A 22048-nucleotide genomic window follows, 5' to 3' on the forward strand; every position below is an offset into this window, starting at 1 on the left:
TCAGGCTCTTGCGATTGCTTCATGCTCGTTCGCAAGAGAAGGAGAACGACTTGGGACTACGCGTAATCCATTCGAGTCATTAGATTTCGCTGCCGATGGAAAAGCACGGTTATGGATGCGACAGGACTGTCTTCATGCTTTTTGAAGGACAACAGAATACGTTCTAAGTTTAACTTTTCCATGTTATCAAAGGGGAGCAACCAAAAGAGATCACTATTTTACACCATGCATGGTATCGGCAATTACTTTTAGGAAACTCCCTGATGCGAAATAGCGGAGTGCTACAAGAACCTGAAAAAGAATATGAATGTTATCAAGATGAATTAGTAAGCATGTAGTAAGCATCAAACTAATAATCATGATCAGTATATAATCCCTTCAAAGTTTTAGCAGAGACGAAGCTAAACAAGCTATGCCGACCGCCGGGAAAACAGTGTCCTCGTTGAGAAAATTTAGTGTCCTATTTCAACGCCTATTCAGTCAACAGTTCGTACTGATACAAATTTACTTTTAGCAGCTTTAGTTACCGTGTAGCACGAAAATTTTGCGGGTTTTAATTTTTGCGGATTTTGCGGATTGACCTCGATCCGCAAAAATTAGTTCCCGTAGAAATAAACACCGGCGAAATAAAACACCGCAAAAATTAACTCCCTTCAGTCAAATTAAAAACTCCACTTTTGATAGATCTGCGCCACTGGGGCGATATACATTCGACTTAAACAGACCAACCATGCTCTAGTAGCGCTTCCGCGGCGGCCTGCACAGAAGTTATTTTAACTCTTGAAACTTCAGCTGAACAAGAGTGTTATTATCATCGGCTGAGTCTGCCTCATTGCGTTACAGTAGGGCAAACTTTTGCATTTTAGCAGGCCGCTCCCAGTTAGGTCTCAAAGTTGTATACTTGCTACATCTTTCACTCGAAAGCCCTCCTGTATGCCTAGAAACGTTTCAGCTACGGTAATTCAAACATTCATACTGCTTTCTTATAAAATAATATAGTGTTTGGTTGTGCATAGTAGGCCAGGTAGGTTTTTTGTTTTGTTGTCGCTCTGTCCCTTTACGCAGTAAGGTATTACAGTAATATGTCTCTAATATGTAAGTAGAGTGAACTGTGACTCAGCATACCATACAATGAAAGTTAAACATATTAAGGTTTCTTCCACTTAAATGCTCTGCTCCTTGAGCAGAGCATCGCAAAAATAAGTTCCCAGCAAAAATTTTAGTCATCTCGAACCGCAAATATTTGTTCCCGCAAACCACAAAAACTCGCCAATCCGCAAAATAAAACTCCCGCAAAATTTTCTTGCTACACGGTAGTATAGAGAATATTAGGAATAAGGAAAAATCTCATACAATTTTTAAAACGGAATAACCATAGTTCACCTGGCGTAATTTGATCGTTTTCTCCGGTAGACATCGAGCACTCTTTTTACCCATCCAAAATCGACTTTTGTATATCAATGATACATTAGGCGCAATCAATTGAAATGCGACTGAGACTATTTTGCGAAAAGGGGATGTTTTTATTTAGTTCTTTTTTCTCGTTTATCTATCGTGAGTACAGTAAGCTTCTTGTTCTTTATTCCTCTAGCCATGCAGCAAACACCATTCGCGATCGCTCTGTTTGTATCAATGGTTATGTTAACACTGGTTTATCTGTAGCATGTCAGATTTCTAACTTCCTCTTTCTTGTGAAAATTCTGCAAATTACAACAAAGAAAACAGAATCGCTTGCAGTAGGATTAGCTTTGCGTGACAGGACCCCATTTTTATGCTAAAAAAGAAGCCATTTCGAAGTAATAACAACTGATGTGCGGCGTGTGCGCCATGTTTGCGTGACCAAATTTTTTTTTTCCTTCCGCCGTTGGTTAATAATTTATAACAACAACATAGTAATACAGTAGTCTCATATTCATATAGCGCCCATATGCAAACACCCCTAAGCGCTTTTCAAACGTTATCTAAAACAACGCTAATAACAACAGTAGTACTACGCCTGTATTTATGTTTGCTTCCGGAGCCAGAGAGCAGCTTCTTGCTGTATTTCTCCGCAATTCGTCTCCAAATTCATTCACGAGCCACTCGATTCTAAAGCCTGAATCTTTCTCTGACCTCACGAACGAGGTCTTCTAACTAAACAAAAAAGTCCGTCTCCGCCGCCATTTTGCTTAGTGTTGCAACATTTGCGGTTTTCCGGTCACTTTGCGGGAGGTCATGAACTCCCGTAAGTTACCGGTTAAGTTACCAGGAAATTTATCGGGATCGTAAATAACGGGAGCCTTGAGAATCACCCGAAAAGTTTACGGGGACTGACCGTGCGACATATCGGGCCCGATAAGTAACCGGGACTTTCGAAAAACGGGCCCCTAGAGTCCGGCTAGGAGGTTCCGAGAACTTACAGGACCCTCAAAGTTGCTTAGAAGTTCATTTATAGTAGCTTTAATGCAGAATTTTAAATTTGCTTTGGTTTCTATGTAAACATTTGCCAAGTAACACGCCTGTAACTGGTGAAAAACCATTTAAAATGACATGTCGGGCCCTGTAATTTAACGGGAATTTCGAGAGGCGGGCCCCTGGCCCCCAATTTTGCTCGGAAGCAATCTATGGAACATCACAACTCACAAAAAAAAAACAACGACAGCAGGGCCTGGAAATATTTTTGAATATTGAAAGAATTTCTCTAATGCAACACTTTTCGTGTTTCATACCTACCTACAGCTTACACCCACTACCCACGACAGATACTGGGATACCCCATTTTCCAAGGCAAAGATCTGTAATTTGAGGGCCGGTTAAGTGATATAATGATACGTTGTGGAAGGGGGTGGGGGAAGAGAAAAATATTTACTTCTAGTCACCCTAATACAATGTTCTCTCAAACAGATCTACAAATTTCTCCAGCCACATCATCTTCCATGTCCTCAAGCCATTACGCACAATCAAGTTCTTACGCGCTGCCCATTCCTTCGGATTTCAAGTTGCACCTGTCAGCGGACTGCGCTCAACACTGTAGGAACACTCCTGGAAGCTATAGTTGCTCGTGTGTCAGTGGATATCAACTGGCCTCCGATGGAAAATCTTGTTTAGGTGAGAGGCAATAACGAAGTCATTCATCTGTGAAATTCTAGGAATTTGATCGAAATTTAGTATATTTCCATCGGCGTGGGAACGAAGCCTGACTGGATCACACCTCATTGTGAAGACATCCACTATCACTCCATACAAATGATTCCATGCGATTGAGCCTTAAAAAATTGCAATTTAAATCCCCTAGAAATCTAGTAGATGACGGTTAATTTGTAAAATTAACACCGTGGCATGGGATGCACATCCCTGATACCTGTAAAGGCGTACTTTCCATGTCACAAGTGATAACAAATTTGTGGCTTGACTTTAACGAAGGATTTTGCAGGAAAAAAAACCCTTAGACAACACTGAGTACAAACAGAAGGATTTCCAGAACCTCTTACGGGAACACCTCTTTCTTCTTCTTCTATTTTTTTTTTTTTTTTTTTTGGACTGAATAACGCAACTCGCCTTATTCGGCTATTCTCAACGTTTGGCTTAACCCCAAATTTAAACTCTGGCAGCGAAATCCGAAAGTAAACTGGAGAAAAATCGTTTGCATGATTTTTGATGGCTATCACGTCACGCTAAGCTGCCGGATTTGGGCGCAGATGTTTTGCTCCAAAACACTCCACAATCTAACTCAGTTCGAATGATACTCTTTTTTGTTTGACTAACAAGTATTTAAAGTTATCATTTTTATTACCTTTTTTTTTTATTATTTTAATTTAAGAAAGTTCTGACATAGGCCGGGAGCAAGTTCCGAAAGAAGCAGAGACAAGAAAATGCTTCAATGCTAACAACTGAACTGATTTGGTTGATTTGTCATTCTTGACTTCCAATAGAGTTATAAATACTGAAACACTGAATATTCTCACGCACGGTTGCCCAAGATGTCAAAGATGACATTAAACGTTTCAATTTCTAGCTTATGGGTTTCTGTTATTAAGCAATTATCCTGCTACATCTTCCAGAATATCGCCTGATTCTTAGCCGACGAGTACGTAGGCCGAATTGTTTCAAATCAGGAGATATTCGGTAAGATGTAGCAGGATAATTGTTTCAGTGTTATTCAACACATTGATAACAAGCCACCGTTTTATAGCACAAAATCTGGAGACGATCTTTATTTTGGCATTTTTGTTCCCAACACACGGGATTACGTATATCGCAGGATACCTGATCACTACGGACGACGAGTGTTTAGGGAAACATGAACATATTTGGGCAGTGTTATAATGTGTTGAACAAAAAAAAATTACATAACCGACCAAAAGTTCGCGGGCTAGACTACTTTTGTGAAATTTAAAAGAATTAGCCCAATATCCCAATAAAATTCATCCTAAAACAAAAACATCACTTCGAGGCTCTGAGGAATAAATTATAGAGTTTATGTGGGTTTATTCCCCGGAACCCCGCACTGATATTCATTGTTTCAGGCTGAAGTTCATTATATCGAAATTGGGCCATTTAGGTCCAATTAGTTTAATTTAACAATTTCCAAAAAAATAATGTAGTCTTAAAACTGGCGCGGGTTATCTCCAAAAGGCACGAACTCCCCGCTGACATTTTTGGGCTAAACTTTTATCCGAGAGCATCTTTTTAGCATCTTTTGCCAGTTTTATAATGTAATGGTTGTCATGCTTGTCAAAGATTCTCTGTGAGATAGGAGGAATTTTTACGTCGTGAAACGCGCTAGAAGAAAGAAATATCCTTGTACACAAATCAGAACTAAACCAGGATCGAAAAGAAAGGGGAAAAAGGCAGTGTACTGTTTTTGTTTGTTTATCTTTTGTTTTTGTTTTTGTTTTTTGTTCTCTTTGACATCAGTTTCCTTTAGTTTTGGGAATTGCTTACTAAAATAAACAGGGAGAACGTGACCACTTTTCCTTTTCTCGCAAATTTGAATAGATTGTTTAGTCACAAGCCTCTGTGGGGGTTCCTGTATTGTTTTCTATCTGTTTTGTGTTGAAACTGCTGTGAGGTGCAAAAAAGCCAAAACCTCTGAATTTGTATTTGCAATTAATCCGTCCATTCAAATGAATCGATAGCGTATCTGGATTTACTAGATTTTGGCCCGAATGCTCGTCATACATTGCTTGTACCAAACTCTCAGTTTTGCGTTTCGGGGCTTTCGTTCCCCTACCAAAACAAAACGCTTGAGCGAAGTTCTATTTTCAAATACTAAATTAACAGCGAAATATAGTTTTGTTTTCTATGAAAACAGCACATGTGCAAATTGTTTTCCGAAGAACATCCCCAAAGGTTTCGAATAACCTTAAGACAAACAAGAGACTTGGTATAATTTAAGCATCTCGTGAACCCCCTGTCCAGCGTTTGGCTTCGAGGTTACGCGCTTATTTATTTATTTATTTATTTATTTATTTATTTATTTATTTATTTATTTATTTATTTATTTATTTATTTATTTAACTATTGTAACTTAACGCGTCGAGAAGTGTTGTTTTTTTTTTTTTTTTTTTTTTTTTATCTAAATGGCGATACAGTATTAAAAGATGGTAGCTAAAAAAACAGTTGTTTACCAAATGAATGTACACAAATTTTCCTAGACATCAACGAATGCTCTATTAACAATGGTGGTTGCAGTCATAATTGCTACAATATTCCTGGATCATTTTACTGTGGATGCCCTGAAGGAACAACTATGGCCGCGAACAATTTGACGTGTGTTGGTAAGTAAGGACAGTTGAACGAAATACTTACAGATGTAACTTCCAAAAATAAAGATACTGACTAACAAGTCCCCTTGTTTGGAGCCTATAATGAGGGCTTTGTTTCAACAGTCAATGATGGCATTTTTCAGCTGAGAATTTTTTCCAAATCAGTGTCCTTTGAAGTGTGCGGTTACTTGGAACTCCCCATGGCATCATAAGACGCTCGACTAATTACATCGTTTATTTTTTTTAGTCTCGGTCCTTGATTCTTTCTAAAGTGTCCTCACAGAACCGCCAAACTGGACACAAAGGTGACCAACACAGATACAGACTATAATAAAATTACACACGTGAACAGATGTAGAGGACTACGACCACTACATTTGGTTATTTAAAATCAAAATAAGTTTAAGACTTCTCGTTATGTAATTGCTATCCACCTCATCCCTCCCTCAGCTCTTAACGCTTGTGTTTTATAGAGCCTGGTGTGACTGTTACATGCGGTGAGAACAACATGACGGTGTCATTGGAAAAGCAAACATTCCCATTCTTTAACGTCAGCAGCCTACATCTCCGCTATTCTTCATGCAGGTAATTCCTTACGTTTCTCTTGCTTCTTCACTTTGTTATTCATCTGGATTTCCGATGTCTTTATCTTCAGTACTTCCACATTCGAAATCAAGAAGGATTGTGCCAATGAAGTTGTTAGTTTGAAAGTATATAACGTATCAATCAATATTTCCTCTCTTTAACCAGCTGCGGCTTAAAACCTTGAAAATACTGGAATGTTATTCACTATAGCCAAGGGAATTTAGCACCAGGAATATTGAACGCGCCAATTTATTTGCTTTCTTTGTTTAGAGCCACACAGAATTCTACTCACTTGCTTATTCACACCCCACTAAATGGCTGCGGAACACAGGTCAATGAGACACAGGACGCTTTAATCTTCTGGAATGAAATCCAGGTGGAAGTGGTTGTTATTGATTATGTCATCACTCGAACGCACAACATCAGACTGCCATTTTTCTGTAGCTATTCCAGGAGGAAGATGCTGAGTATCACCTTTAAACCGCGCAACGTCTTCTTTGGAGTAGAAGGTATTTTTTATTCTTTTTTTTTTTTTAATATCAAAACTGTTATTTTACTGAGTGTTGACACCAATTGGTTTTTTTAAATTTTACACCTAATCTCTTGTCTCAAGTCATCATCCTCAAATCAAATCCAGTGTGACTGAAACGAGCCTTATTATTTTGACGATTATCCAAGTGTCTTAAAACATTTAGCAAAAAGGTAACCAAAAAGTATATTTTAAACCACGATGAGCTGTTGTTTAGACATAACCAAGAAAAATCTTGAAACATAATCATTATATATTTATTTTGGGTATGACTTGTGCATGCACTTCTATTTTTAAAAGTAGCGTTTAGCTAAATACAATCTACATGTACTTAGTACTTAATTAACACACAACGGAAACCTCAATGTTTCAAAGCCACAACCATACAGGTACCTCTCTTGATTGGATGTTCACAGTGAAAAGACCATCGGATTGAGAAACGAAAAATACAACTTGTTTGTTTTGTTTGAAGGAAACATTTTATATTATGAAATCAATTCTTTTTATGAAGTGCCATTTTGGTTTTTTCCGTGCTATAGCGGGATATGGAAATTTCACCTTTAAAATGGATTTCTACAAGACTGCAGCATTTGGCACACCCCACAGTGAGTACCCAATACAAGTGGATCTGAACGAATATGTGTACGTACAATATAGCGTGGAGTCTAGTGCTCGCCTGGTGATTATGGCTGAGAACTGCAAGGCCACCAAAAGTGAAAGTCCTTTTTCCTGGCCACAATACAGTATTATACAGAATGGGTATGTACAAATGAGATGGGCCTTATTTAGTTTTACCCTAACTATAACATCAGTTGGTGAATGTCACAAGTTGTTTAAAATGTATATTTGAAGATTAAGTACAAGCCAAATTCCTTGGACACTCCACTACCAACCCAATACTCTGGTTCCTGTGCTCCCCTCCCTCTCTCAACGTCGTGCTTTCTCGCAATTCTGCCAGTAAATCTTGCAAACCAAATTAAACGGAGCGAGGGGGGGGGGGGGGGGGGATCTGTCCCAAGCAATCTGACTGACTGTAACATAGTTCATTAAAAAAAAGAATCAAATTCTTAACAAGGAGGGGTTTTTGGAAACACTCATTGGCAGCCTTAGAAACAAAATGATCCTTTCAGTGTATGCCAATTTAGTGAAGGTGGCATCACAGTCCGGCTTACCATTTTTAATAGTCCGTTATTTCGGACTTTAGCAATAGTTTCGGAAATTGACTTTTCCCAAATCAGTTTCGAACCAGAAGAACAAATAGGACCCCAACTAGTTCAACAACAAACTTTATTCGAGGAAAGAAATTAAAAAAAAAAAAGCAAAAAAATGCCTACTCTTACTTTTTTGTAAACATGCAGACCGGCAAAAAAATACTGTAGTTGCTTCAACGGCTGCACTTGGTTTTCCACTCAAACTTCCCTTCTTTCGAACGGAAATATGTTGGGGAAAATTTCCTCTTTACTTCGCATTTTAAGCCTCCCAATTAACTTTAAGTTTACCAGGTTACAAACTCGAACTAAACAGTTGGCATAAACTGAATGGCCTGGCGTGAATTCATTTTTGTATGATTTCACACGTCTTGAACTGAGTAACAAAGATTCAACTATACATTTTACCAACAGATGCCCAAGAGATACAACGCTTGATTACAACTACGATCCCACCAGAAGTTTCCAGCGGTTTAAAATCAAAACATTCAGATTCTTCAACGACTACAACACTGTATATTTCCATTGTGAGGTTTTGGCCTGTTACCGCTACTCTCCCAATTCCAGGTAATTCACCCTAATGTTTTTGCCAAGATGCGCATAGTTTATGCAAGTGCGTTCCTCTTGTCAGTCACAAGTTTTTTTGTCCTCTTTTTAGTGTTGTCGTCCATGCTGTCGATGTTGCATGTTCTTTGACTTACACTTCCATGAGTGCACAACTATGTAATGGTGTTTCGAACAAATTTTTGGCAACAATTTATTTTAGGGCACATGTCTAAGCTAGTTGTGGAAGTAAAAAAGACGGAATAGCATAGGGTACTTTCAGTGTAAAAGAACCTATAATGATGTTTTTACTATTATTATTATTATTATTATTATTATTATTGAAACATTAGCAAGCGAAAATTAAAGTTAATAGCCAACGTTTCGGCGTCATCGTGACACCATTCTCAAGGCAAAGTGGATAAATTAATGCGAAGATTTGATTTCTTTACTTTATTATTATTATTATTATTATTATTATTATTATTATTATTATTATTATTATAATTATCATTATTATTATTATTATTTTCATAATCATTATCCTTAATATTATTTTGTTGTTGTTGATTGTTTTTGTTTTGAACTTTACGCATCCGATAAAATAGAAAGAAGGGCTCACGATAAGTCTTTCACTCTATAGAGCTGCTGTAGATAACCACTAACGTCCAGAAAAAATTATTTCTAGAAACTATTAACATATTAGCAATATTCTTGTAATGGCACAATTAACGTCTTACAGTAAAATACCTTAAAGGTGCGTAGCAGATCAGCTATTGAAAAAATATAACACAGTTTGAACATCCGTGCATTTCTGATGAAGACTCTCAAACCAGATTGTAATTGTGCTTCCACTAGTAATAAATAGTAATTGACAGATCCCTCAAACTTGACTATATCATTGTATTGTAGTTTTTTCAAGTATAAGAATAAAAATTGGTGGCCACGACGTTCCTTTAAGAGTAAACGACCAATCATTTCTCTCCTAAACGTAGCCTCAAATCAAAATCGCAGTGTTTTTATGTGTGCGCGCTAGTGCGCGTGCTAATGATGCAAGAAATTATGTTTATGTATGATGCCCAATCGTGTTCATTGGAATAATCGTAACTGTGCGCCTTTTCCCAGTAATTCGTAATTTTTGTTTGTACCTACTCCATTAGTACATATACAGCTATTTCAATTAACGTTGTCGGATCAAAATAAAGCTAAAAGACAAGACCGCAATGTTTTGTGGGATTATTTTTTTATGAATTATTTCATCAAAATCATCCATACACGTGCAGGTCATTGTACTCCTAATTACAACCTATTGTTTTCTCCAGGCATGACTGATTTTGATGAATTAATTCATAAAAATCCCACGTAAACTTTCGGTCTTGTCTTTTAACTTCATGCTTTGAACCGACAACGTTAGTTGAAATGACTGTATATCAGTATATAGCGAAGGGCTCAACTTTTGCCTGCCGGTAAGTGTTAACTAAACTTCAAACAAAGTACTAATTGCACAAGTTCCAGGAGGCAAAAAAAAAAAGAAGTAGCAAAAATAAATATAAATCTGGAATTAGAAAGGAGAAAGACATCTCAGTGAAGTTTTTGATCCTCAATTGTTTCAGTATCTAAATTAACGACTTGAAATTACACAGGTGCATCAGGAGTTGCTTGAACAACAAAAAGAGAAAGCGAAGAGAAGTGACCCGTGATAAAGTGGAACATGGAGAGAGCACAACAAAGACAGTTCTCACAGGGGGACCAATACTGATCACTGAAGAGAAACAAAATACTGGAGGTAAATTATTAAGATATTTTCTATGAACAATGGCTTCTCGATCCAATGATGCGTATTGTATTACATGTAACTGCAGTGTTCAGACAAGGCTGAAGAGTTCATAACATTGGTTAGTTGCCGTTAGTCGAGAGAAGGAATGCACCAAATTATTGGATAACTGTCTAATAGAAAAGTATTCAGTTTCTGCAGAAACTCCCGACTCCATCCATAAAGGATGACGGTTTGCTACAGGCTAGCCATTCAACTTGTTCAGTTGGGAAAGCCATCTGCATTGAAATAAAGACTTCTGTACCGTTACTTTATAGTCTTGAACTAAAAACAAAGATCATAGGGTCCGTTTTCTGAATCCACAGAAAATGTATCAGCCATTAATTCATCATTTTGTTAACTTTTCTCGATCCTTCTTTTATATATATATATTTTGTTTCTTTTTAATGGTATAATAGAACAAAAATTTGCAATTTACACTAGTTACTACGTACACGATACTTAACACTACATACATTAACTTGTTATGATTACGAAATAAATACAATGCTTAAATGCTAATACCTACACTACAAAATAATTACAAAAAATAATAATAATTAACTGTCCTTGATTCTTCTAAAGAACTGTACGTTTTCGTTTTTCCTAGACACTGGGCAAAGCAATAAACAAGCCGCTATGATTGGCGGCGTGGCTGGCGCCAGTGGAGTTGGTCTGATTGCTATCATAGCACTGGCTGTTCTCTTTGTAAAGTACCGCATCGCAAGGAGATTGATGAACAGAAACAAAGTTGGAGATCTGTACACCACTCAAGATGAGCAATTGAGCAGGAGAAACGCTTACATCCAGGAGGATGACATGATCGAAAGGGAAGACTCGTTTTAGGAAAGTGCAAACATCTTTTTGTTTCCCAGGGAACTTGGATACTGTTTTGTCAACTTTTATTTTCACATTTGGGCTATGTGCTTAGATTGCATTTCAGTTTTCTCGTCATTGATGCTTTAAATGCTTGGACATTTACGCAGTTTCACGAAATTTTCTTTTTGTAGTTCCTACTTGACTATAAAAATTGGCAAAAAAATGAACGACGAGTCGAGGTCATCTTGACGCCATTATCAAGTAAAGAATGTAAGAAAAGATAATTTATTCAGAAAGTAAAAATGTGGAATAGAATAAATTAAATTAAAACTAAAAGTAATGGAATAAGCCACCTGTGATCAATCAACAGTGTGTTGTGTATAACTTTGTATGTGATCTGTGTGATTCAGATTACGTCGGCTATGCCAGCTGTCACCTACACTAACGCATTGATGAGCATCGCATCGGTTCTCCGCCATCGGGAAACACCTGAAGAGTGATCACCAAGTTGACACATTTGGCGACCTGACAAGCAATTTCACCATCCTAAAGAAATGTCAAGGAAAGCTTGATTGCTTAATCTTTAAAATGCTTTGGATCCGCAAGAACAAACCGAGTCTAAACACCCAGTCAGACTCCATTCGCGCGAAACTATTGTGTAACCCAGTGAACGGACATACTCTCACTTTATAACACCTCTCTAAATGAACACCCGGCAGTTACTTTTAGTCTTTACGTTATCTATTTATTTCACACCTTTACTTTCTGTATAAATTATCTTTTCTGTTACATTCTTTACTTGATAATGGTGCCAAGATGACACCGAAACGTCGTTCCGTTTTTTCGCTAATTTTTATAGTCATCTGTATTTCTAAATTTAATCTTATTAGTTCTTACTTGGTGAGCAAAAACAAATTTGTTGATAGTGATTTTATCTTCCTTGCTCACGTAGCAGTGAGTACTAAAATAACATCAGAGGTTTTGCTATCAACTAAAGGATGAGAATAGGAAATAAAAATCGCAATGGTAACGAATTCCAAGTATCTTAATTCATAGGGTATCCACAAAACGCACCCCGTATTTGGCCAATACAGCACATATATTCAGAAAGCTGTATGTTAGAATTGGTTATTACTTTATATTACTTTTCTACTAAGTAACAATGATGCCGTCTAGTAATGACGCTATTTTCGTTCGTAAGCTTTTCGTTCTCTGAATTTAATTTCCCTTTTAACCTGTTCCAGGCTATTAGAACGGGAACGGCACGAAGAAAATTGCGGTGCGAGCGAACAATAACGCGGGTCGATTTTCGTTTGTTCCCGCAATCACAACGCCTGTAAAAGGTTACAGTCCTGTTACTTCAAGTTGTATTAGCTAACTTGTGCAGTGTTTATAACAGGCATTAGCACCAGTATTGCATGACTGAATTGTAGAAAGCCAAATAATCAAGCTGGCATTGTTTAACCTAGGTTTGAATATAGTAAATAAACTAATTATATTTAGTGGGACCTCTTGAATTGATTTAAGGGCTGTTAAAGGAGGTTGATTTTCATTAACGGTAGAAAACTTGAGGGAGTCTCAGGGTAGTCTAACGCGCTTATATATGGTTTTATATTGAATACTGTTTGGTGCAAGTTTTCTTTTTCCATGTATAACAAGGAAAGGAACTACAATACAGTTATTTTTCTACTGCTGCACTCAACAAGTTTGCACCTTCTAGATGAACGCTGGATAAATGATATATATGTAGTATTGCAGGCACTTTTATGTACTTGAATAAAAGATATAGTTCACCAAATATTACCGTGTTAATTGTATGATTATGCGAAGGAGAACGTAAATGGAGTAGCAGTCAAGTTATTGTTATATCTCTTACCCCCCCCCCCCTCCCCAACACACCCCACCCCCCACCTCACCCCACCACCCCGAACACAATCTAGTATGCGCCCCTACTCATTAACTGATTGTGCTTAGTGCTTCCCTTGTTAATCATGGGCTTTTGGTAGCCCTTTGGCCGAGCTTAAAAAGCTTCTTGCTTCTCAAAATATGCCTCTAATGGACACTCAGTTGTCTACCATTTTTAAAAACTTCAAAATTATGCATCGCGTGTCCTTTAAAGGGCAAGTTGTGATACCAATCCTGACCCCTTTATCGATAAACTTAGCGGGAAAGAAAGTCGGAAAGCTCAGAATATTTAATAAAGATACAATGGCCTATAATTGACTCCATGGTTTGGCACCTGACTATCAAATTTACTAACAATAGCCATATCTCCAATAACACCCCAACTGGAAAACTCGTAGTACCTCTGCCCGGCACAAATTTCATGAAGAACAATTTCAGCTACTCTGGGACAGTCCTTTGGAATGACCTTTCTCTTGAGCTACGGCAGCCAAACTCCTCTTAGGTCTGACTACAAACAATTACTTTGATGATCTACACGGAAAGTATGTTAAGCTCTCTCGTAGTTTAAGCACCATTTAGTTATTATAGTTTTTATGTACAGAAATAGTAATCGTCGCAAAGTAAAGTCCTGATGAGTTGACAGTAAATAAATTCATTCATTCATTCATTCATTCATTCATTCATTCATTCATTCATTCATTCATTCATTCATTCATTCATTCATTCATTCATTCATTCATTCATTCATTCATTCATTCATTCATTCATTCATTCATTCATTCATTCATTCATTCATTCATCCATTCATTCACTCATTCATTCAGGGGAAAGCATATGTTATTCACCTTTCATTTGAAGACAGAAACTGTTTATACATTGATTGTTTTTCTATAGTAAACGTGAGAAATCTTTATCTATCTTGGGGCATCCATGGCCCGCGAGGTCATAGACTGATTTAGTTGCCAAATTTTCGGTTAAACAAAACTAACCTTGAGGCACTCAGGTTAGCCTAAAAAACACTCCGGTTAGCCTAAAGAGCACTCCAGTTAGCCTAAATAGCACTTAGGTTAGCTTAAATAGCTCCCCGGTTAGCTTAACGGTTAGCAGTTTATGTTGGGGTTGTTCATGCCTCGCATGCCTCGCATGCCTCGCATGTCTGACTCGCATATTGTAAACACTCCTCACGGCCCGAAAACAAAGAACGCGACCGAGAATTTAAAGAATTTGATAACACGACAGAAAACGTAACTCGTACCAGCCGAGTACAAAAAACGAGACCGAGAACAATAACTAGTCGCCCGAAGTCTTATCTCTCGGCCCATCGCGACCCCAAAGAGAAAAAAGAATTTGATAATGCTACCGAAACCTTAACTCGGTCCGCCTTACGGCCCTAGTAATAAGGGATACAAGAAGGACACTTGCTAGCTGTAGATATATTGGCACAACTGGCGTTATAATCACCTCTATCAACAGCGTCAACGCACCCCTTGGTAAGCTAGGGTTGTGAAACGTCACTGAGCAGAGAGAGAGAGACCTAAAATCATCGCCAAAACTCTTAATAAGATTGCTAAGTCTTACCTCACTTTTACTTTCTTCAAGTGTTAAGGTTGAGTTTGAACTGGAACTCTTTACGTATTGCTTTTCGTGGGGAATCCAACATTTAACAGAAGGGTGTGAAAACGAAAAACAAAAGGCGAAAGCAGGCGGTGTGCGTCACGAAATTCGACCAATCAGAATGCGTTATTTGATCAGTAGTCTTCGCGCCCAAGAACATCAGTCTTGAGAGTTCAGCCTGTCGAAAATTTCGTCATTAACGAAGTCTGTGACATTTTTTGCCGGTTGAAAGTCGTTTCAAAGTTAGAGGAACAAATTGGCTTAATGCTGGTTAGGTTACTTTTTAAGCTGAAGCATTTGTTCGCGTTTGTAGCCATTTCAAAGGTGATGACCTCGCGCCTGCCCGCCATGTTGTTGTGGTCGTCGATTTACTTCATTTCTTGAGGCTAAAGCTTCTTACTCTTGCCGTGGTTGGCCAATACTTTTGTATGTTAAGCTAGCTTATCCTTTCTACTTTAGAATTTTCGGGGTCTACCCGGGTCTACCCCATATGGTTTTCCCGTTGGAAGAATCTATGGAGAGATCGTGTAAACAAAGTAGCTCAACTCCCGGGAAACCGACCGGGAAAAGCCAACGGGCGAATGCTTTGTCTCTCCAACAAATCCAGGAAGGAAATGTAGATCTCTATCGCCCTAAGATAAAAGAGCAAACTAAAACTGAGCAAAAGCAATGAAAAATCCACTGCGGCAGTCGTACTTTTTCCTTAGATCACGCGCGCAAAGTGACAGTAAAATTATGCAAATTACAAAAATGTGACTCGCGGCTCGCAGCCTCACCGCTTGCTAAATCCATCGCGTGCCGCAGAACTTGGGAGAAAGAGACCGCTCGCGGTCTAAATATATGTAAAAAAGCGTCTATAAGCAGACGCGACGGCACAAAATACTAGTATAAGAATAAACATAAAAAATTCTCGCCTTGATTGTCCCCGGGAATACTAACAAAATCGCCTTGTGTGTCCAACAAGAAGCATCTACGGCTGCCACTAGACCGTTAAAATTTCTCAAATTGCTGTCTTTAATGATAGTTTTTGGAAAAGGAAGCAAAGTTTGAATGCCCAGTTTCAGTGCGACCGAAGTCGACCTAAGTCTTACGTTCGGGAGATGTTTACTCGATTGTGACCAGAGGCAAATGAGCTATTTCCATATTTTTACCCAGCACCCTTTGTGGGTCGTGACGCACACCGCCTGAGGCGAAAGTAACTGTAGCTATTAAAGATTGCTATCCAGGGCTTGTTTTATAACCTTCCCAACAGAAATTAGCGTGGATTGTAAACTAAGGTGGTTCTATACCATTTCTAAACTCCAATGTATCTTCTCGTAAAGTCAAAACAAATTCTGTACATTCGTTAGGCCAATTTCTGCAATTTTAGTTTTTGCCATTTATTGCAGCTGTCCATGGATAATTCTCCCTAAGATTTTTTTGAAGTGCAAATACCAGCGCAATCTTAAGATTGAGCCAATTTTCAGAAATATTTACCATGGAAAACTCGTTGAAATAGCCTTGCTTTTCAGCCTAAAACTGGCCTTGTTTCGTGCGCCAGCATAATGAAAATTCCTGTATCAGTTAGAAAACTGCGCGCGCTCGCACCATTCTAGTACCCAGTCGCCGCGCGCCAAATAACTGTATGGAGTCACCTTTTTCTGTCAGATAAGTGGAGAAAGAAGAAGTCGCTTTCTCTGTAGCATGACAACTATAGGTATCAAAACATGAAGGAACTTCTTCATAATTTTTTAATACAGCTTTTAATTGGTTAAATTCTATTCTTTATAACATGTTTATGTCCATGGATAGCAAGAGGAACTGGGTAAACGGAGGAACAACTGAACAAACCAGAAACGCAAACGGATGCCCGAGCGAGCGGTTAGCCGAATGACTGAGTTAACGATCAAACGGTCCACCGAGCGCTCGCCGGCGAAAACGAACGAACGAAAAACCGAGTGAATGAACCAGCGAAACTGGATGAACAGCTGAATGACCGAATGGACAGCTCTTTTGTTTGCAGTCATAGGTGTTTATAAGGATCGATTTTCTGATATTCTAATGCTGATTTCTGATATTCTAATATTCTAATTTCTGATATGCAAACTTAAGAGCGCTGATCTTTTCAAAACGAGTGAGAAGCGATGTAGCTTTCGTTCTAATTACTTTAATGTTAAGTAAATATTGCAAATCTGACGCACGTATTTAATTCAAAATAATTCTAGAACAACGAGAGGGGAGAATCAACTCAATTCTTGACAGGAACAACTTGAACTCTGTTCGAGAGCACTTTGGAAACAAAAATAGGAAAATTCGAAAAATGTGTAGTGATCTATGCAGTAGGTATCCACAACCATTTAAACATTTAGGAGATCTCCAATAATTCTTAAACAATATCGTAGCAAATGTTCGGATACTTCAACGTCTATTTTACTGGATAATTTTTTTTGTAATAAGACAAACGTGGATCAGGGAAATACTTAAGACAATAAATTATAAAGACTGATCCTTACTGCAGTAGATGCAAACTGGTAGGTTAGTAGCTGGGGCGGGAGCTAGAGAAGGGTTCGCTGATTGGTACTCTTTCGAACTGTTTACGTTTCTTCGTTTTTTTTTTTTTTTTTTTTTTTTTTTTCTTTATGTAAGCTGTTATAAGCAAAACGTCGCTAAACTTGGGACCTTTCCTTTATATATATTTTCCAATTATCAGTAAGCTATCTTATCTTATTTTGTAATAGACAGGTCAGTCGGGGTCATCTCTTCAAGGCCACAATTTGGATTTAAATTTAATTGTCCCCGCCAACAACACATAAGCAACACAGTTTATTTCCAAGAGAGAAGTTTATTTCCACATCCGAAGACACGTGATAATACTGGAACATCAAAAGAAATAAAACTCTCTGCCACCTTTGCTGCCTCTAAGACAAATGGAAAACAGGGAGAGTGGGTGGGAAAGAAACAACACGAGGTAAAAAACGATGTGACCGCTACGATCGAGAGTGATAGAGAAATTAAAATGCAATACAGCATCAATCAAAACTAAGTAACCTTTGAACAGGGGTGTGTCTTTTGCGGTTGCCAATTAATCCCTTTGCGCGGACGCGCTCAAAGGGGAACCATTAGTATGTTTTGAGATACCTTGTTACAGGTTAATTTGGTAACATTAATAGGAAAAGAACGTGTTAACGACCATATATCGTTCCTCTCGAACGAACAAAATGTTTATATATATACTACAGCCCAACATCGTTAAAACAAGTATGGCTTTACCCATCTGCTTAATTTTGTTCTCTTGATTCAATGCAAGTAATAAATAGCAATGCAAAGTTTCAAAACAAAATAGTTTTTCACGGAATCTGACCGCAATGCCCTCCACATTTATGCAAATATCATGTCACTGTTATTACAAATATGCGGGTCGCGTGCATGCAGTGAATATAGTATTTTTCATATTCGGATATGAAAATGACATATCCTAACCTATCATGCCCAGTTCTCGCTTTCAACAACCTTTAGGATCCAACGTTTGCAAGAAATTGCCAGCAGATATCGTGCGCTCTACGCTTCAGTAATTGAACTTCTCAAGTGCAGCTGGTCGTCGATCTGGATTTTGAGCTGCTTAATCATTTCCACGAAATGTCATGAGCGACGTATGCGATACGTATAGAGTTCCCATCCTCGAGCTGGCACAAGGCATCTTCGATCGACCTTTCACGCGCCGTCGTTGGTAGGGATGTTTTCTAAACGTCAACTAAATCCTAAATCCGCACATTGAAACTTTAAGAAATTTTCCCAAAACAGTTTTTATCATCACCTTCACATATCATTAATATTTATGAGTAGGCTTTTAACTGCGCAACGTTTTCTGTGCATGGGAGAGCATAGGTCATTACTTTGCCAAATGAGATATGAACCATAGTAAATTAAGGCAATTTTTTTTTTCTTTTTTTTTTTTTCGCTAGCAGTCAACCATACGAGCTTCTGATTGGCTCTCGTCTTCAACGCCTAATTATTTGGCACACTTTGCCCTAATGAGTTTGATTGACAACCTAGACACAATGCTGGAGCGGGAGAAGGGTTCGCGGATTGCTACTCTTTCGAGCTTTCTACGTTTCTTCATTTTTTTTTTTTATGTAAGCAAACGTCGCTAAACTTGGTACCTTTCCAATTCTCAGTAAGCTATCTTATCTTATTTTGTAATAGACAGGTCAGTCGGGGCCATCTCTTCAAGTCCACAAATTGGATTTAAATTTATTTTTATTAGTTTGTTTTGAGATAACTTAATACAGATTAATTTGGTAACATTAAAGGCTAAAGAACGTGTTCACGGCCATCTATCGTTCCTCTCTCTGAAGGGTAGGTTTTTAAACGCTACTCTCACGAACGACCAAAATGTCTAAATACTACAGCCCAATGTCGTTAAAACGAGTATGACTTTCCCCATGCGCTTAATTTTGTTCTCTTGATTCAATGCAAGTTATCGACCGCTATGCAAAGTTTCAATACAAAATAAGTTTCCGTGGAATCTGATCCCAATGCCCTCCACATTTATGCAAATACCATGTCACTATTATTACGAAAATGTGGGTCGCAAGCATGCAGTGATTATAGTATTTTTCACATGTGGATATGTCATATCCTAACCTATCAGTTGTCGCTTTTATCTATCTTTAGGATCCAAGGATCGAACATTAACATGAAACTGTGTTCCTAGAGCAGATATCGTGCACTCTGCGCTTAATTGGACCTGTTAAGTGCGGCTTGTCGTCAATTTGGATTTTGAGCTGCTCAATCATTTTCAAGAAACGTCATGAGCGACCATTTGTGCGATACGTATTGAGTTCCCATCCTCGAGCTGGCACAAGGCATCTGCCTGGCACAAGGCATCTGCGATCGACATTTCACGCGCAGTCGTTGGTAGGGGCGTTTCTTAAACGTCAACTTAAATCCACACATTGATATATTAAACAATTTCCCGAAAAAAAATGTTTTACCATCACCTGGACATTAATATGTATGAGCAGGCTTCAAACTGCACCAAGATATTTGTGGGAGAGCATAGGTCATTATTTCGCCAAATGAGATATGAACCATACTGATTAGTGTATCATGGCAATTTTTTTTTCTTGGTTTGTTTTTCCTGTTTCCTTTTTTTTTTTTTTTTTTTTTGCTAGCAGTAAACAATACGAGCTTCTGATTGGCTCTCGTCTTCAACACCTGATTATTTGGCATACTTTGCCCTAATGAGTTTGATTGACAACCTAGACAGAATCTAGAAAGAGGCACTCCCTTCAATACTCTGCCGGAGACTTCGGCGTCCTTGCTGGGTCGAAGTCGACTTCGTTAACTAAAAACGTAGTCGAATTTATATTCCTAGAAATATTCTGTCATGGAAGGCTGGGTCAAGGCGAGTCTTGCCTTTCTCCTCGCTTTACAGTGGCTTTCATTAGCTGAAGCATCGCATTTCCGGTATGGAAGCATAGCGTGGGCTCCAGACGACTCCAACAGCAGCATCGTATGTATAATTATATCGCTTAACTTCTTGAATTCAATGAGTTACTTTCTGGAGTTTAAAGTGATCACGACAGATCACATAAAAGGACTATTCAGGCAGATTTAATAGCAGAATGACAACTCTTAATCAACTCATTACTTGACGGAAATAACTTGGAAGTTTCTGTCATTTTTACCCCGCTGGACTTTCTTGTAAGGTGCCTGAGTGAGTAGTCACTGATCTCTGGAGTTTAGCGTTAGTTAGAAATAAACACGATCTCGACAAACGTGCTGTTCAAATGTCCCACCATGCACTTAAAAATGAAGTCCATTTCTTCGCTTCTGCGCCTACCATTTCTCTAATAGAAGCTTATGCACGACAAACTAATAAGTTCCTTGTAAGTTCTATTTCTCAGTAAAATATAGGGGGTGAGACTGGAGTTTTGAGCCTCTACAGATCACGTTTGAACAAATTTACAGTTCTAAGGAAGAAAAGGGCACTACGGGACTTGATTTAGCAAGAAAAGAGGATGTGGAGTATACCATTTTGCCCAACCGCTTTACTATTCGCGTAATTGTCAACATGTTTTTGACGGGTACTCGCATTTTCGATGTCTGGAATTGCCAACCCTCTGATGAACACATTGAGAAGATATCTAACGTTTCCAGTACAACACTTCTTTAGACAATCAATATCATCAGGTGCAACGTTCGAAATATAAACCTCAAGATAGCAAACGTTACTTGCGGTTGAAAGCCGTGTGGAGAACGGAAGCCGGTGATTTGGCAGCATGTAAAATTAAATCTGACGCTTGTGTACGGGTTATTAATTACCTATCATTTGCAAGACTGAATGATGTATGTTTTGTTTCGCTTTCTGCGTACAATTTCTACGTTAAAATCAAGAAAGGTAACCTTTCATTCTAATACTAAACAGAACATTCCTTTTATACTTTAAAATGTGTTTGTAAGTCACCGCCTAATGAATCATGTCAGCAAGAATGGTGAACGCTTCCGTTCAGTTTGTTTTCGGATTAAAGCAATATTCGCAGAGTTTTTTCCTGGACCAAGCTCAATAAAGTGCATACTTGAGCACTGAAATGGTATTTAATATTGTATTATTATAACGTTGGACGTGAAATCATTGCCAAATGTAGTTGTAAACGAATAAATTCGCAGACAGGCATCGTTATTTCTCTTTTAAACAATGGTTCATTGATGTTAAGTTTCTGTACTGTCACAGAAAAGTGTCACATTTCAAACAAAGATCAGTGAAACAAATTTTACGTCTTTCATAGAGATGAAACGAATATTAAAGAACTTCTGGCTCAATTGTCAGCTTGACCTTAATCCCTCTACTGAAGACATCTGACAACCCTTGTGCAAGTACTGAGAATTCTTCAGCAGACTTATCGATATAAAAATATTAGCCACAAAACTAACAATGAATAAAGCTCATTCACCCGGAATGTCTACAGACGAAAACTGTCACTGATTAAGTCAAATAATGATCATTAATAGGCACCTCTCCATATGTTTGAATTCAACTTGACCATGTGGCCAAGAGGACACAAACAAAGGCAATTCGATAGAGATGTTTAATATTCCTTTCTGGTCATGATTTGTGTCCGCTGAAACTCGATATCAAATTGAATTTTTATTATGAAAGGAGGTTTTTAGAGTTCACATGCAGTGAGATCCCGATTTACTCGAATGATAGCGGAGCTCCGGCGTGCGCGCGCGGAGCCCCATTGAGAAGAGATTTTGGTAAACCCACGAATGCGTTTTGGTTATGACATCACTGTCCGACCGT

The 22048-nt window shown here is 38.2% G+C and overlaps 2 protein-coding genes and 1 long non-coding RNA gene across 21 annotated transcripts in view; 2 read left to right on the plus strand and 1 right to left on the minus strand.

Annotated features, from left to right (window-relative positions):
- The window catches only part of LOC146488332 (scavenger receptor cysteine-rich domain-containing protein DMBT1-like), a 248755-nt gene that overhangs the window by 22980 nt on the left and 203727 nt on the right, over window positions 1-22048 (plus strand). Inside the window, exons 17-24 of one of the 15 annotated variants that reach the window (XM_085123707.1) lie at window positions 2884-3087; window positions 5637-5759; window positions 6221-6332; window positions 6603-6841; window positions 7401-7620; window positions 8484-8636; window positions 10256-10398; window positions 11036-13042. The exons of the other annotated variants lie outside the window; for them this stretch is intronic. Coding sequence (XP_084979833.1) covers window positions 2884-3087; window positions 5637-5759; window positions 6221-6332; window positions 6603-6841; window positions 7401-7620; window positions 8484-8636; window positions 10256-10398; window positions 11036-11271 — 1430 coding nt within the window. The 3' untranslated portion in view covers window positions 11272-13042. Of the gene's footprint in view, window positions 1-2883; window positions 3088-5636; window positions 5760-6220; window positions 6333-6602; window positions 6842-7400; window positions 7621-8483; window positions 8637-10255; window positions 10399-11035; window positions 13043-22048 lie in introns of those variants that run through there. 15 annotated transcript variants of the gene reach the window in all.
- Window positions 11497-22048, minus strand: part of LOC146488333 (uncharacterized) — a 152380-nt gene continuing 141828 nt past the window's right edge. The window contains exon 2 of the long non-coding RNA XR_014867367.1: window positions 11497-11685. This is a non-coding gene — a long non-coding RNA (uncharacterized LOC146488333). The remainder of the gene's footprint in view (window positions 11686-22048) is intronic.
- Window positions 20025-22048, plus strand: part of LOC146488334 (scavenger receptor cysteine-rich domain superfamily protein-like) — a 77117-nt gene continuing 75093 nt past the window's right edge. For 3 of the 5 annotated variants that reach the window (XM_085123814.1, XM_085123848.1, XM_085123839.1), the window contains exon 1: window positions 20025-20257. In XM_085123814.1, the coding sequence (XP_084979940.1) occupies window positions 20132-20257 (126 nt within the window). In that variant the 5' untranslated portion in view covers window positions 20025-20131. The remainder of the gene's footprint in view (window positions 20258-22048) is intronic. The other 2 variants (XM_085123829.1, XM_085123820.1) reach the window with 1 other exon arrangement.

Source organism: Pavona decussata, unplaced genomic scaffold, assembly GCF_977016875.1.
Source record: "Pavona decussata unplaced genomic scaffold, jaPavDecu1.1 SCAFFOLD_11, whole genome shotgun sequence".
Lineage (NCBI taxonomy): Eukaryota > Metazoa > Cnidaria > Anthozoa > Scleractinia > Agariciidae > Pavona > Pavona decussata.